Genomic DNA, 15,900 nt, shown 5'->3' with positions numbered 1-15,900 from the left:
TTCTTCTTCTTCTTCTTTCTTCTTCTTCTTCTTTCTTCTTCTTCTTCTTCTTCTTCTTCTTCTTTCTTCTTCCTCTTCTTCTTTCTTCTTCCTCTTCTTCTTTCTTCTTCCTCTTCTTCTTTCTTCCTCTTCTTCTTCTTTCTTCCTCTTCTTCTTCTTTCTTCCTCTTCTTCTTTCTTCCTCTTCTTCTTTCTTCCTCTTCTTCTTTCTTCCTCTTCTTCTTTCTTCCTCTTCCTCTTCCTCTTCCTCTTCCTCTTCCTCTTCCTCTTCTTCTTCCTCTTCCTCTTCCCCTTCTCCTTCTTCTCCTTCTTCTCCTTCTTCTTCTTCTCCTTCTCCTTCTTCTTCTTCTTCTTCTCTCCTTCTCCTTCCTCCTTCCTCCTTCCTCCTTCTTCTTTCTTTCTCCCTTCCCCCTTCTTTTCTTCTTCTTCCTCTTTTTTTTTTTTTGAGATGGAGTCTTACTCTGTCACCCAGGCTAGAGTGCAGTGGCACAATCTCGGCTCATTCCAGCCTTTATCTCCTGGGTTCAAGTGATTCTCCTGCCTCAGCCTCCTGAGTAGCTGGAATTACAGGCGTGCACCACCACACCTGGCTGATTTTTGGTAGAGACAGGGCTTTACTAAATATTGCCCAGTCTGGTCTTGAACTCCTGGCCTCAAGTGATCCACCTGCCTCAGCCTCCCAAAGTGCTGGGATTACAGACATGAGCCACCACACTCGGCCCCCTTCATTATGTTAAACAAAAACTCTGCAATTCAGATTTTTCTGTCATGTCTCAGTTTTAAACAATCAATAACTAATTTAAAGTTTAAAAAATCTTTGAGGAGGATATCTCCAACTCTTCTGTGTTCTGCCTTGGCGCGCTCTGGCCCATGTGTTTTATGCTCAGAGGAGCTCTCCTTCAAGGAAGCAAATGGCTGTCCCTTGAAGAAAGAGGGCCTTGATTGCAGAGACCTGCCTCCTCTCCAGCTTGATGTGGACAGTGATCACAAGCACCAGGGATCCTAATCTCGAGGTATTCCCTTCCAAGGTCTAGGCAAGCCAATCAACAAATTAGGTAACTAGGGTAGGTAGGTAGTTAATTCACTAGGAGCTTAACTTGATGTTTTAATATGCTGCAGCATGTAGCCAAACATTTATTTTAAAGGGTTTTTTGGGGGGGTCGGGGGGGACAGAGTCTCACTCTGTTGCCAGGCTGAAGTGCAGTGGCGCAATCCTGGCTCACTGCAACTTCCGTTTTCCGGTTTCAAGCAATTCTCCTGTCTCAGCCTCCCGAGTAGCTGGGACTACAGGCACGTACCACAATGCCTGGCTAATTTTTTGTATTTTTAGTAGAGATGGGGTTTCACCATGTTGGCCAGGATGGTCTCCATCTCTTGACCTCATGATTCACCTGCCTCGGCTTCCCAAAGTGCTGGGATTACAGGTGTGAGCCACTGCGCCCGGCCAGCTGTGTTTCTTTATAGTAAGGCTACTGTTGACCTCTCTTCAGTGTGGAAGAGGTGCGTAGTGTTTCCAGGACATGTTTGTGCCTCATGCCCAGGCTGCTGTACACAGGCAGCACCACAGTTTGCCGTTGGCTCCTGTACACTATTTTTAGTTTCTGGTGGAGAGAAATGACAGGTGGGACAACTAGAGGAGTTTTCATCCCCATTTTTAAGTTTGCCCTATAACAAATTAACTTTCGAGAGACATAGGGAAATCCATTCTAAAGGACTCACTTTTTAGCAGTTAAACAACTTTAAATGCAGACATTTTAGATAGTAAAGTTAAGTTCAGTCCCTGTGCACACATCTGTAATCCCAGCATTTTCAGAGGTCAAGGTGGGAGGATCATTTGAAGCCAGTATTTCAAGACCAGCCTGGGCAACAGAGCGAGACCCCCATCTCCAAAATTGGGTGTGATGGCTTGCATTTGTAGTCCCAGCTACTCAGGAGGCTGAAGCAGGAGGATCGTTTGAGCCCAGGAGTTCTAGGCTGCAGTGAGCTGTGATTAAACCACTACACTCCAGCCTGGGTGATATAGTATGACCCCTTCTCTAAACATAAAATCAAGTTGCTTTGAGGAAGAAGTAACCTGAAAGTGGCTATATTTTGTTGGGAGAAGGAACCCACTTTTTTTTTTTTTTTTTTTTTGGCATTTTGTTATTAATAAAAGAAGAGGTCGGTCGGCTCTCTCTCTCTCTCTCTGCATTGGCTTCTACTTGATGGCTACTCTCTCTCACGCTTTTCACTGGAAAGTGACCTGCCTCTATCCAAGCAGAGAGCCCCAGCCTCACAAACTTTTACAAGGATGCAGTTTACAAATTGCTTTGGGAAGGGACCAAAATCTGTACCCGGTGTATCCCAGACATTATGTTTTGCTTATGGATGTACCCAAGATTTAATCTATGGTAGCTGCTTTAAATATTTTTAATTTTTAAATTCAAAGCCATTTGGTGCGCTGGCCAGGAAGCAAAAACAAAAACCCAAAAAACCCAAATTTTGCAAATGGCAGCAGGTTTCTGACGTTTTGAGTCTTTAAAATCAGAGGAGGGCATTTTGGAGATTATCTCACTCGATATTTTTTCTTAGTTCATTATGCGAGAATGAGTATTACACATTCATATTAAGTTAATACAAATCTGGCACTTAAATAATTTATAATGCCTGGTTTAATGCATGGCTTTTCTTGGAAATCTACACAAGGGATGAATTAAGTATTTGAAGGCTCTACTTATCTACATTTTCCTTTTTCTTTTCTTTCCTTTTTTTTTTAGAGACAGGTTTTCACTCTGTCACCCAAGCTAGAGTGCAGTGGTGCCATCATGGCTCAATGCAGCCTTGACTTCCTGGGCTCAAGCAGTCCTTGTATCAGCCTCAGAGTAGCTGGGACCACAGGTGCACTCTACCACACTTGGCTAATTTTTTAGATTTGTTTGCCCAGGCTGGTCTCAAACTCCTGAGCTCAGGTGATCCTCCCACCGAGTTTCCCAGAGTGCTGGGATTACAGGTGTGAGCCACTGTGCCAGGTCTCTTTTTTATTTTGGTATTTCTCACTAAATTGAGAAGTTACTTCTGACATTGTTCATTCTTCCTTCTGCCTCCTAGATTTATCTTCCATATTGCTTCTTCTGTCATTGTGCTTGTGGGAACCCTGATCATATTTGTGGCTGACATGCTTGACACACATCAAATAAGCATAAACCCAGGCTGGCCTGGCCACTAGCTGGTGGGAAAATACATAGCCCTTAAAGGAGCACCCCATACATATAGGACAGGGCAGACTTATGGCCTCAGCTGCCACTTAACCTGTTATTTCACAATCATGGGACCACCTGTCTTTGAGTCACTTCATTTTTCCACTTTGGTATTCTCTAATCTAGTTTGTACGAAGCTGTTTCACCGAGAGCTCAAGGGACATGCTTTTTTTTTTTTTTTTTTTTTGAGACGGAGTTTCATGATCTCAGCTCACCACAACCTCCCCCTCCTTAGTAGCTGGGATTACAGGCATTTGCCACCACTCCCAGCTAATTTTGTATTTTTAGTAGAGATAGAGTTTCTCCATGTTGGTCAGGCTGGTCTCGAACTCCTGACCTTAGTTGATGCACCCGCCTTGGCCTCCCAAAGTGCTGGGATTACAGTGGTGAGCCACCATGCCCAGTGGGAGATGTTTCTTACTAAAGTTTCTCTGAGCATTTTCTGTATCCTCCCATCTCTACCCTCCTGTGCCTCCCACCCCTCTTTTACTGAGGTCTACAATAAGGCTTTTGTATACTGACACTGGTCTCTTACTTTGTTTTTTTTTTTTTTTTTTTTTTTTTTTTTTTTTTTTGATTTCTGTATCTTAAAATTGGAAAGTGTTTCCTAGTTTTCTTTCTTCTGGAAAAAAATCTGTGTGTATTTAGTATTAGTTACCAGTGAAGCCTAGTAACTGGTAAACTCTTGCTGGGCCTGCAATTTCCTTTGTGGTAAGGTTTTTAATGATGAGTTAAGTTTCTTTAATAGACATAGGGATATTTAGGTTATTTTTTAATTCTTGAGTGAGCTTGGTAATTTGTCTTTAATTAATTTTCTACTCTTTATTTTCTTTTGCTTGCTTTGGGTTTAATTTGCCCCTTTTCTACTTCTAAAATTGGAAGCTTTAACTTACTGCCTTGACACCTTCCTCCTTTCCTAAGGTAACATTTAAACGTTTTAATAGTATAAATTTCCCTCAAAGTACTGTTTTAGCTGCCCCACAAATTTTGATTATGATGTGTTAAATATTATGGTTAAGTTGGGCAGGAAGGACCTCGCTGAGAAAGTGCTGTATAAACAAAGACCTCAAGGAAATGACAGAGCAGACCACACAGGATATCTCACGGGAGAGTGCTCAGGCAGAGGGAACAGCAAGTGCAAAGGCTTGGAGGAAGGAGATCAGATATCTAAAAGAAGCTTAGGGATTGCATGGCCTTTGACGGTCATAGTCATAGGCTTTTGGCTTTTAATCTGAGATGGGAAACGATTGAAGGGTTTTGAATAGAAAAGTGGCATATCTTACTAGATTTTTAACAAGATCTCAGCCAGGCACAGTACCTCACTCCTGTAATCCCAGCACTTTGGGAGGCCAGGACAGGAGGATCACTTGAGCCCAGGAGTTCTAGAACAGCCTGAGCAACATAGTGAGACCCTGTCTCTACAAAAATAAAAAATTAGCCAGGCATGGTGGTGCAAGCCTATAGTCCTGGCTGTGTTGGGAGGCTGAGGTGGGAGGATTGCTTGAGTCCAGAGTTCGAGGATACAGTGAGCCATGCTTGCGCCTCTGTACTCCAGCCTGGGTGACAGAGTGAGACCCTGTCTCAAAAACAAACAGAAAACCAAGGTCTCTCTTGACTTCTGTGAAGAGGGATAGAAGCAGAGGGGCTCTTTAGGAAACTGCAGTATACAGAGTAATAGCCTCCCAAATAATGTCCATTTCCTAATTCCCTAAACCTGGGAATATATTACCTTCCGTGGCTAAGGGGACTTTGCAGGGACAAATAAATTAAGGCTCTTTAGATGAAAAGATTATCCTAGATTATCCCAGTGGGCCCCCCAATATAATCATAAGTGTCCTTATATGAGGGAGGCAGGAGCATCAGAGGCAGAGAAGAAAACACGATGATGGAAGCAGAGGCTGGAGTTTTTGTGGCCACAAGTCAAGGAATGTGGGCAGCCTCAGGAATTTGGAGAAGTCAGGGACTGGCTTTTTCACTAGAACCTCCAGAAGGAACACAGATCTGATGGTAATGTTGTTGATTTTAGCTCTGTAAGACCCATTTCAGAATTCTGACCTCCAGAAACTATAATAGATTTGTGTTGTTTTAAGCCACTAAATTTGTGATAATTTATTTACAAAAGCAATAGAAGACTAAAACAGATGTTATTGTACTAATCCAGGCAAGAGTACCGTGGATGTGGTGAGCACTGGTTAGAATTTGGATATATTTTGAAGGTGAAATTTACTGAAGGATTAGATGTGAAGTGAGAGAGAAAAGGAAGAGGGAATAGAACAGAGTTTTGAGCCTAAGCAGCTGGAAGGATGGAGTTCTCATTTACTTTGATAAGGAAAGATGGTTTGGGGAAAGAGATAAGTTTGGACATGTTAATTTTGAGGTGCCTATTAGACATGCAAGATGCGTGTCATGTTGAGGGAAGAGGTCTGGACAGGATGTGTAAATGTGCGAGATCATCAAGGGAGTGAGTCTACATGAAGGTCTGGGAATGGAACCAGGTCTCTAACATTGAGAGTTTCAGAAGGTGAGCAGTGGCCAGCACAGGAGCCCGAGGAAGCACCATCAGGAACAGAGCCCCAGAAGCTAGCTGTGTCTTGGAAGCCAAGTGAAAGCAAAAAAAAAAAAAAAAAAAATGGTTTCTGGGAATAAATGAGATTGCCTAGGGATGGGAAGAGTAGAAAGAGGAGGGAAGGCAGCATAGGACTGAGCTTTGAGGAAATCCTGACACCATTAGAAGAAGACAAGACAGCAAAGGAGACAAAGACAAAAGTAGCCAGAATGTGGAAACAAAACAGAAATAGTGTTTGAGAAAATTCAACATCCAGTCCTGATAAAAACACTTTACAGATTAGGAATAGGAGAGAACTTCCTTAGCCTGATAAAGAAGCTCCATGCACAATCGACAGCTAACATTATACTTAATGGCAAAGACTGAATGCTTTCCCCTGTGATCAGAAACAGGACAAGGACATCCTCCCTTGCCACCCCTTGTCACATTTTACTGGGGCTGAAGCCAACAATAGCATTTTAAAACTTTCAGTCAGTACAGTGATGGTGCCTAGTTGGGAGCTCCTTGCAAATTTAATAGTAACATTAATTTCTGGTTTTAAAATTATAAGTAAGAGTAACCCCCCTCCCCCAAACAGCTTTTTTCCCATGATTTGTACTTTACCTAAAGTAAGTACTCCATTCCTTTCCCTGTTTTTCTACTGGTGTTTTGGTGTTTTCCTTACTGATTTACCTAATACTGTATATTTAAGCATCTGAAAAATCATCCCAGATTCCTCCACTCAGGGCTGTCCCCACACTCCTGCCTCATTCAGATCCTGCAGTTTCTTCTTGTCTTTGCTTCCTTCCCAAGTTGCATGATTATAAACACATTTACTTGTAATAACCCATAAGCACCTTGTACCTAGGAGTCCTACTAATTATCCTCTCAGCCCATTTTCATACTACTCTCATTATTCACTTTTTTATTTTTTTATTTTTTTTATTTTTTTATTTTTTTGAGTCGGAGTTTCGCTCTTGTTACCCAGGCTGGAGTGCAGTGGCGCGATCTCGGCTCACCGCAACCTCCGGCTCCCGGGTTCAGGCAATTCTCCTGCCTCAGCCTCCCGAGTAGCTGGGATTACAGGCACGTGCCACCATGCCCAGCTAATTTTTTGTATTTTTAGTAGAGACGGGGTTTCACCATGTTGACCAGGATGGTCTCGATCTCTTGACCTCGTGATCCACCCGCCTCGGCCTCCCAAAGTGCTGGGATTACAGGCGTGAGCCACCGCGCCCGGCCTATTCACTTTTTTAATGAACACAACCAAAAGGTTGAATAGACATCTCTTCAAATAATATAAACAAACACTCGATAAACATATGAATTGATACCTGATATCATCAGCCATCAGGGAGATCACTTCAGATCCACTAGCATGGCTAGAATTCTCCCAAAAGGGGGGAAATAACAAGTATTAGTGAAGATGTAGGGCACTGTAATCCTCATACACACTGGTAGGATGTAAAATGGTTCAGCCTCTTTGGAAAAAGGTAAAGCAGCTTCTCAAAAGGTTGAACACAAAGTTTACTATATGTACCAGCAGTTCCGCTCCATTCCCAAAGAAGTAAAAACACAGAAGCATGTGTATGAGCATTCATAGCAACATTATTCATAACAGCCAAAGAGTGGCAATAATTCAAATGTCCATTAACTGATGAATGGCTAAATAAAATGTGGCATATCCATATAACAGAATGTTATTCATCAACAAAAAGAAACAAAGTACTAGTACATGCTACACATGAATGAACTTTTAAAACATTATGTTAGTCTGGGAGCAGTGGCTCACTCTGTAATGTCAGCACTTTGGGAGGTGGTCAGGACTTTGAGACCAGTGTGGCCAACATGGTGAAAACCCATCTCTACTAAAAATACAAAAATGAACCTGGTGGCAGCGCACACCTGTAAATCCCAGCTACTCGGGAGGCCGAGGCACAAGAATGGCTTGAGCCTGAGAGGTGGAAGTTGCATGAGCTGAGATCGCACCACTGCACTCCAGCCTGGGCGACAGAGCAAAACTCTGTCTCAAAAAGAAAAAAACAACACACACACACACTATATTAAGTGAAAAAAGCTAGTTATAAAAGTCTGCGATTCCATTTATCTGAAATGTCCAGAATAGTCAATTCATAGAGATAGAAAATAAATTAGTGGTTGCCAAAAAAAAGGGGGGAGGGCAGTAAAGAGAATTGTGGGAAATGTCTGCTAATGGATATGGATGGGGTTTCTTTTTGGCGTGATGAAAATGTTCTAAAACAATATGGTGAATGTTGCACAATTACAAATATATATTTTTAAAAATCAGTGAAATTGTATTCTTTAAATGGGTATATTGTATGATATGTGAATTCTATCTCAATAAAGCAGTTTTTGTCCCTTTTTTTTTTTTTTGAGACAGTGTCTTCTTATGTTTGTCCAGGCTGGTCTTGAACTCCTGGGCTTACGCAGTCCTCCTGCCTCATCCTCCCAAAGTGCTGGGATTACAAGCTTAAGCCACTGTGGCCAGCTTGTTTGTTTGTCTTTTTTGAGGTGGAGTCTCACTGTGTTGCCCAAGCTGGAGTGCAGTGGTATGATCACAGTTCACTGCAGCCTTGACTTCCTGGGCCCAAGCAGTGCTCCCACCTTGGCCTCATGCCCAGCTCATTTTCTTTATTGTTAGTAGAGATGGGGTCTCATTGTGTTATCCAGGCTTTAAAATTAGTTTTAAACCTTAATAGATTATACATTTTTTGTGCAGCTTTTTGTCAAATATGCCTCCATTAAAAAGAAAATGAAAAAATAATTATGTTTGGATCCAGTATATTTTTCATGAATACATTTTGATAATGTATCAAGAACCTGAAATACCAGATTTTCATCACAAGATTATTTGTCGTGGTGGGTAACCAGAACAATGCAGACTTCCAACAGTAGGAGAATAACAGTGCATCCATAACATAGAACGATAAAGTTAGTGTTTTAAACATATATTTAGTGATATAGAGAAGTATTTAAAATAAGAATCCGGATAGTTCATTTTATATAGCATATACTTCTAATTGTGTATCTTTTGTTGTAGCTATGTATGTGCCTGTATGAGAAGAAAAAAAAGCCTAGAACTTAGTGTCACTGAAAATGGTAGATTTGCCACCACGAATGACGTTATTACGGTTAATTTTTGTTTTATCATTGTCCACAGTTTACAAATAAAATATGTATTACTTCAACTTCACCATATAAAACCTATTGTTTAATGTTCTTCCCCTTCATCTTTGTGATAGGGTAGAGCATGTGGGGTGATGTCTCCTAGTGAAATGTGTGTAAGACAAAGTCGTGACACTGAAAAAGAGTAAAGAAAGTTTAATATATTTTGCAGGTTATCAACGCTGCATTGGCTTTAGCAGCAAAACCACAGAGTAAACTGGCCCAAGAGAACATGGATCTTTTTAAAGAACAATGGGAGAAACAAGTCCGTGTTCTCACAGATGCTGTCGATGACATAACTTCCATTGATGACTTCTTGGCTGTCTCAGGTAATGAGCTGGTTCCCCAGAGAAGCATATGAAGATGTGCATAATTACTTTTGTCTAAGTTATATTAATGGGCAAACACTTCTATGTCTTGGCAAGTAAATTATTCTAACAATAATATTGTGCTGGTTTTCATTTTAATGTTAAAAAAGCCATCAGCTACATGGTTTTCAAGTGATAGCTTCTCAGCTACTGGGAAGTAGCTGGGGTTGGAGATGTTTCCCTTAGGACTGGTCTTGATCCTGGGAGCATGAATTAGAAACCTGGCTATCAAAGGTTTTTCCCTGCTTGTATAGAGTGAGGTCCTCCAGCTGGGACCCATAGAGCACCATGACCATCCATCTCTCTTGCTGCCATTGTGTTTAGAAAAAACATTGACCTGTGTCTTGGTGTAGAAAGTGGTTGTTATGAGCCTATGAAACTTGGGAGGAGAAGGGATTCTCAACACCATCACCTTTAGTTTCTTTTTTAAAATAATTTCTTCCCTTGTTAGAATGCCTCTCTTCTGTCTCTCAGGAATGATCATAGTCATAGTTTATCTGCCTACTTTTCCAAAGACTCTGTCTGCATGATGCATAGATAGAAAACAGAGAGGAAATATTTAAGTGCCATTTAATTATGAACTTGGAAAAAATAAATCTGGGTAATTCACCTCACAAAAACAGTTGATTTCATTATATAAACATAAACTGGTAATGACATAGTAAATTGCATTCATATAGAAAATGTCTGTCAAATGCAATTTAGTGTTTATCGCACAGAGATAAATTTCAATCCCATCTTCTTAGAGTTGAGTAACTATAAATGCATTCTCCATTTAACGGGGCCTCTGTTGCCCTTGGCTGCACAGCTTGGTCTCTGAAAGTGCCAGACTTCCTGAGGCCAGTGGCTGTGGGCAGAAGCAGAATTAGGGGCTAAGTTTTTGTACGGCTGAAACTACCTGTCACCCCAGGGAACCACAGGCTAGAACGTGGCAATGGGGCTTGAAACAGAAGCAGGGCTTAAGTATATGCACAGCACAGTCCTCCAGCAGTGACCTATATAAGGGTGACAGTGTGTTCTGCATACCAATGCCTCCCTGTCTTCGTGCTCTCTCCTTAGGATGGGTAGCCTTGGCTTTGCATGAGAAACTGGGGAGGAGGCAATCTGTAAACTGCAAAAGGTGGGGGGTAAACCATGTTGTTGCAGCACTGCCAAATTGCAGGTGTTGGTACTTTAAAACAAAAAACTCATTTGCAAGCACATCTTTGCAGGTGCCAAAAATGCAGCAATGGCTTTTTTGGGAAATCTTGGCCTTCTGTTGTTTTTCCCAGTGAAGTACTGAATTATTCTTTTTCATCAGTTTAGAGAAAAACATTCCACCTTCACAGCACACTTTTAAGCAAACACCAAATTCTGAAATCTAAATGCAAAGAGGCCCTCCGGGTAAATACTACATTCTTAAAGTTACTTTTTTGAGATTAGGTTGGGTATGTCTCAGGCTTGGTCTCGAGGGATTTTCAGTCTTCTTTAGAGCAAAATAAAATGTAACAGCATCAAATGTCCCTCATGCACCATTCATCAAATCAGTGAAAAAAGGGATTCTGCAGCAGCATTTAGTGGATTCCAGGCAGTATCTTTAGGGCACAGGACATAAAAGAATGGTAAAGAGAAATCAGATTCCTTTAACAGATACACTGTTGTCTGGTGAGTGTGTTCAGTTTTTATGCAAAAGTATGAGAGTATAAGAGGGGATTGATTTGATGGAAAGGAGTTTAGACAGTTTCCATTTAGCAAATAAAATCACGGAACAATTCTTTTAGTCAAAGGTGGTGGTGTTTTCAGAGCATCTGAATTTTAGAACTCTACTTGGTGTTTTTCTAATGTTCTGTCACAGACCTGCTTAGGAATGTTAAGTAATTAAATCATTAATAGGGCAAGGCCATTCTTTACAATTCTTCTCATTTATATAATATGCTTTTTTGGGGAGACAAAAAAGCATATTATTTAAAGAATGGAGACAAGCAGGTGCCTGTGGAGGTTTCTACTGGAATGACCAGCTAATTTTCAGCATTCAGACTTCTTTCTACTCTTACCTTACTTACTTCTTTATACCTTACCCATGGTAGGTTTAGCATGTTTTGTTTTGTTTTTTTTTTTTTTTTTTGAGATACAGTTTTGCTCTTCTCGCCCAGGCAGAAGTGTGTTGGTGCAATCTTGGCGCACTGCAACCTCCACCTCCTGGGTTCAGGCAGTTCTCCTGCCTCAGCCCCCCGAGTAGCTGGGATTACAGGTGCGCATCACCGTGCCCGGCTAATTTTTTGTATTTTTAGTAGAGACAAGGTTTTACCATGTTGGCCAGGCTGTTGGTTAGGATCACCTGACCTCAGGTGATCCACCTGCCTCAGCCTCTCAGAGTGCTGGGATTACAGATAGGAGCTACCACATTAGCTTTAGCACTTTTTACATCAGAGGGCTAGAGATAGCCTCCCATCTCACCTGACACACAGCCTAGGCAGGTGTCATCTGCAGCAGTCACAGGCAGTATTTAGATGGGAAGCCACATCTGGGCCTGACCTGACCCTGCCCCATTTGCCAATGTCCCCTGGCCCTAAAGTACAGTGGTACTTTGGTGAACCCATAGTGAGATGGGCTTGAGCAGGGGGCTGCCTAGCAAGTGCCCAGCACAGGATCTGGCTTGAGGTAGGTGGGCTTCATAGCTTTTACTAAATAAAAAGCAGGGATGCACCCTGACCTCTTGGAGTGGTTGTTTTCTGCTGTCTCCTGGAGCTTGAGGCCCTTTGGTACAGTGTGAGGTCTTACCGAATATTTGCATTTGTGATTTTCCACTATCAAATTCTCTTACACTCCATGGGGCCTGGATATTGGTTATAGCCCTGCCCAGTCACTGAGAACCTGTCCGAGAGGAAATCGTTTATGGAGTAGGGCTTCTGCTCCATTGTTCTGGATACTCTGTCCCATTGGTTCAGAAATTCCCTCATACTTACAAGTCATGTTCTGATCTGTTTCTCAAAAAGTAACGGTCATCTTGTATATAACTAGGTGCAGCCAATAAGACCCTGATGCCAGCATTTTATGAGGCTGTAGGGCAGGGGGAACTTCGGTCATTGTATGTCTAATATGAGACAGTAGCACCTGCATATAAAGAGGAATATGCATGATACTTCCAGGGAGGGGAGGGATAGGGTCTCTTCCTCCCCAAGCTGTTCTATCCAAATATTGCTTTGTAAAGATTGAAGATGGCTAAAGATGCTAGCATTCAGCAAAACAAGAATATATATTGACCAATCCCTTCAGGAGAGTGGTTTGAAATTTATCAGAGTGATAAAGACTCTTTGAATTTTATTTGGATTGTGTTTGATCAACGTTTTCCATGGAAATGTTATTGATTTCCATTCCCTCACTCTGCTTATATGTTGCAGTTTTGACTCCCCCCCCCTTTTTTTTTAAGGTGCATGTGGTTGCTTAGAGAAGCTCTAATTTGGTTTATTAAATGTTTTGACTAAATATTCTTAGAAACAATATATTGCATTAAATGCTTTGGAGCAACACTTTGGAGTGGTAATTTATACTCGCCTTCATTAAGTATCAGTGTATCCAAAGAATCTGGTCTGATTGAGAGGCCATTAAATAGAAAGATTATTGTACCTAAATTTTGGTTTTGTGTTTAATAGCAGAAATGCTAAACTATAGACAGAGTTTCTCTCTTTGGAGGAAGTGATAAGTTAGAAGTTAGATTAATGGTGTTTTTTTCTAAGCCTACTGTGTAGAGAGTTTACATATGAAGCCCTCAGAATAGCCCATGTCACTGGGTGAATCCTCTACATAAAGCATGAAACATTGTTTTCATTTTCTTTGCGTTGTAGCAGCCCTGCATAGGCTGCACCCTATACAGATACCCAGGGCAGAGGGTACAAAGAGGAGGCTCTATTGCCACACATTGTAGGCTGAAGTTTTGACATCTTTTATGGAGAATGCCAGTTGGCATGGTTCCTGGAGGGCAATTAGGTACCATACTTCTGCTTTAAACATAAATGCCTTTTAACTTAGTGATCTCATGCTAGTCACAGATGTTTGCCAAAATACCTGAATAAGGATGTTTTCTTCAATTAGAATGTCTAAGAAAAGAATAAGGGAATTATAGCCCCCCCGCCCCATCTATTCAGTAGGGTACTATGCAGCAATTAAAATGGATGATGTAGATCTGCAGGGCCAGACCTAGAAAGTTTTTCAAGTGAAAAAGATTCAATATTGTCCATAATGTAATTCCTTTTGTGTTCATTTACATATAGTTGTGCATATTTTGTGGGGACTGTTAAATGTGTATGAATTTTTTTCTGTTAGAAGCACACCTATAAATCATGTATTGAACAGTTGTTGATGGGTACACATTGGGGTGTCTATTCATATGGACCTTTGCTGTTTCCTCAGCTAATTGATGCATGGTTTCAGTTAGTGTGGGCACAGCCTGTCCCCTCCATTGACCAGTGGACTCATACCTACCCCCATCCAGTTCAGTTGTGGAGAGCAGGCGGGGTGCTCTGTCGTGGGTGTGGTAGCCTCAGTGAGGCTGGGGCTTTTCTAGAGACAAGTGTTTCGTGAGGGTAGAGAATACTAGTTAGCTTCCGGAAGTGGGATATATTACTCTAAAATATGGCATACCCTTTTAGGTTCATCTAGAAGAATGCCCTGATGAATTCAAAAAAGTCTAAATGAATTTATAAAAAAAAAAAAAAAAAAATCCTTGGTGGAAGTATGGGCCACTTTGTTTAGTGAATGGAAAGGAATGCCAGACTTCATTGATTCTGAAACAGGGATGTGTTTTAAAATCAATGACATGAGAAAACATTGGTTCTTAGTTGTGTTACCAACATACTTTCTTTCCATTTTATTCCTTTCCTTTCCTTAGCAATGCAAGTTTCATCTTAATGGTGTTGGGTTAGAGCCAGTAGAAGCAGTTTTTAACCCAAGCCCTGTATGGTGGGCCTGCTCAGTATGTTTGTTTAATTCAAATTATTTAGAGTTTATATATATATATATATGTATATTTAATGTTTCTGATGGGCTCCAAATCCATTTTTCCTTGTAATTGGTTTAAATATCCCTCTTAAAATTTGTTTTTATTAGAAGTTTAATATGTTTACCCTTTCAGTAGTTCAGTGGTATAAACTCTGGCAAGTCTCATAATTTTTAATTAATAGAGACCAAAATATGGTCTTAACTATATTGCAGTAATCTAGTTTTCCCTTCTCTAATAAGAATTCTTACCATTTCCTGGCCTTCCCTGGTAAAGGTGTTTTTTGTTTTGTTTTTGTTTCTGAGACGAGTCTCACTCAGTAGCCCAGCTGGAGTACAGTGGAGCAATCTTGGCTCACTGCAACTTCCGCCTCCCCGGTTCAAGTGATTCTCCTGCCTCGACCTCCAGATCTTCATCTTCCACTTTAATGGCTGCATAGTTCCCATAATTCACTTATTCACTCTTCTCTTGGACATTTTGGTTGCTTCCACGTTGTTAATACAGATGAGTTTGAGCAAACTGTTTGTTGTAGGATTCCTAAGTGTCAGGCTTTTTGCTTTGAGGAAAAATAGTTTTCGTTTGTTGCCCAAATTCAGCTATATGACTGTTAGGAGTTACCCATCAGCTTCATAGGATTCAAGGGTTTTCACCTGTAGGGACCCTGCAAATATCACAACAAGCCCATCTGCGTACCATGAAGAGGGTTATTAAACAGTTCACCTCACATCTCAGGGTCCTCTAGAGGAGGCTTCAGCCTGCTTTCCAGCACCTTCTCCTGTCCCAAGGCTGTGCTGGCTTCTTGGTAGATTGTCTGAATATCATCAGCATCTCCTGGAAGGAGAGGGAGAGGGGACAGTGGACTTTTGCTCTAATTTAGCTTTCCTTTATTTGGGACATAGGGTCAGTGAAGCTAGAGGAAGAGAAGATACTGATGCTTCTATGATAATTTTCTGCCTAGCATACAGAACAACTGTTGCTTCAGAGATGGGCATGTCTCCTTTAAAAATATATATATATATGTGTGTGTATATATATATGGAATGAAGATTGTTATTCTTGGGGGTTGATAATAGGTTTACTTTCTGTCACTAGTCACTGGTCTCTCCAATGAAATATATGTAAAGCTTTCAGCATAGTGGCTGGCACCAAGTAAACACTCAATAAATGATAGATGCCAGCTTACAGTTGTCATTTCTTGTAGAAGCCCCACCCCCACCCCCATTCAGCTTTTTGCTTGTTCTCCAGAGAATCACATTTTGGAAGATGTGAACAAATGTGTCATTGCGCTCCAAGAGAAGGATGTGGATGGCCTGGACCGCACAGCTGGTGCAATTCGAGGCCGGGCAGCCCGGGTCATTCATGTAGTCACCTCAGAGATGGACAACTATGAGCCAGGAGTCTACACAGAGAAGGTTCTGGAAGCCACCAAGCTGCTCTCTAACACAGGTATGAGAACTCTTGCTTTCCAGTGCTCGCACACACTGCAGCCTTAGTGGGGCAGGCCATCCCATTGGCCCAGGCCCTGTGGTGGGGAAGAACGAGGTGGGAACTCAAGATTTGGCCTCATGGCACATCAGGCTCCTAAGAAGCT

General features: G+C 41.4%; 1 protein-coding gene across 6 annotated transcripts in view; it reads left to right on the top strand.

Moving 5' to 3' along the window:
- Positions 1–15,900, top strand: part of CTNNA1 (catenin alpha 1) — a 175,551-nt gene that overhangs the window by 149,708 nt on the left and 9,943 nt on the right. For all 6 annotated transcript variants that reach the window (XM_017500916.2, XM_017500918.2, XM_037728640.1 and 3 more), the window contains 2 exons: positions 9,139–9,295; positions 15,555–15,755. In XM_017500916.2, coding sequence (XP_017356405.1) covers positions 9,139–9,295; positions 15,555–15,755 — 358 coding nt within the window. The remainder of the gene's footprint in view (positions 1–9,138; positions 9,296–15,554; positions 15,756–15,900) is intronic.

Source organism: Cebus imitator, unplaced genomic scaffold (genome assembly GCF_001604975.1).
Source record: "Cebus imitator isolate Cc_AM_T3 unplaced genomic scaffold, Cebus_imitator-1.0 Scaffold274, whole genome shotgun sequence".
Taxonomy (NCBI): Eukaryota; Metazoa; Chordata; class Mammalia; order Primates; family Cebidae; genus Cebus; species Cebus imitator.
Note: the sequence above shows the minus strand (reverse complement) of the source record. Positions and strands in the feature narration are given on the sequence as shown.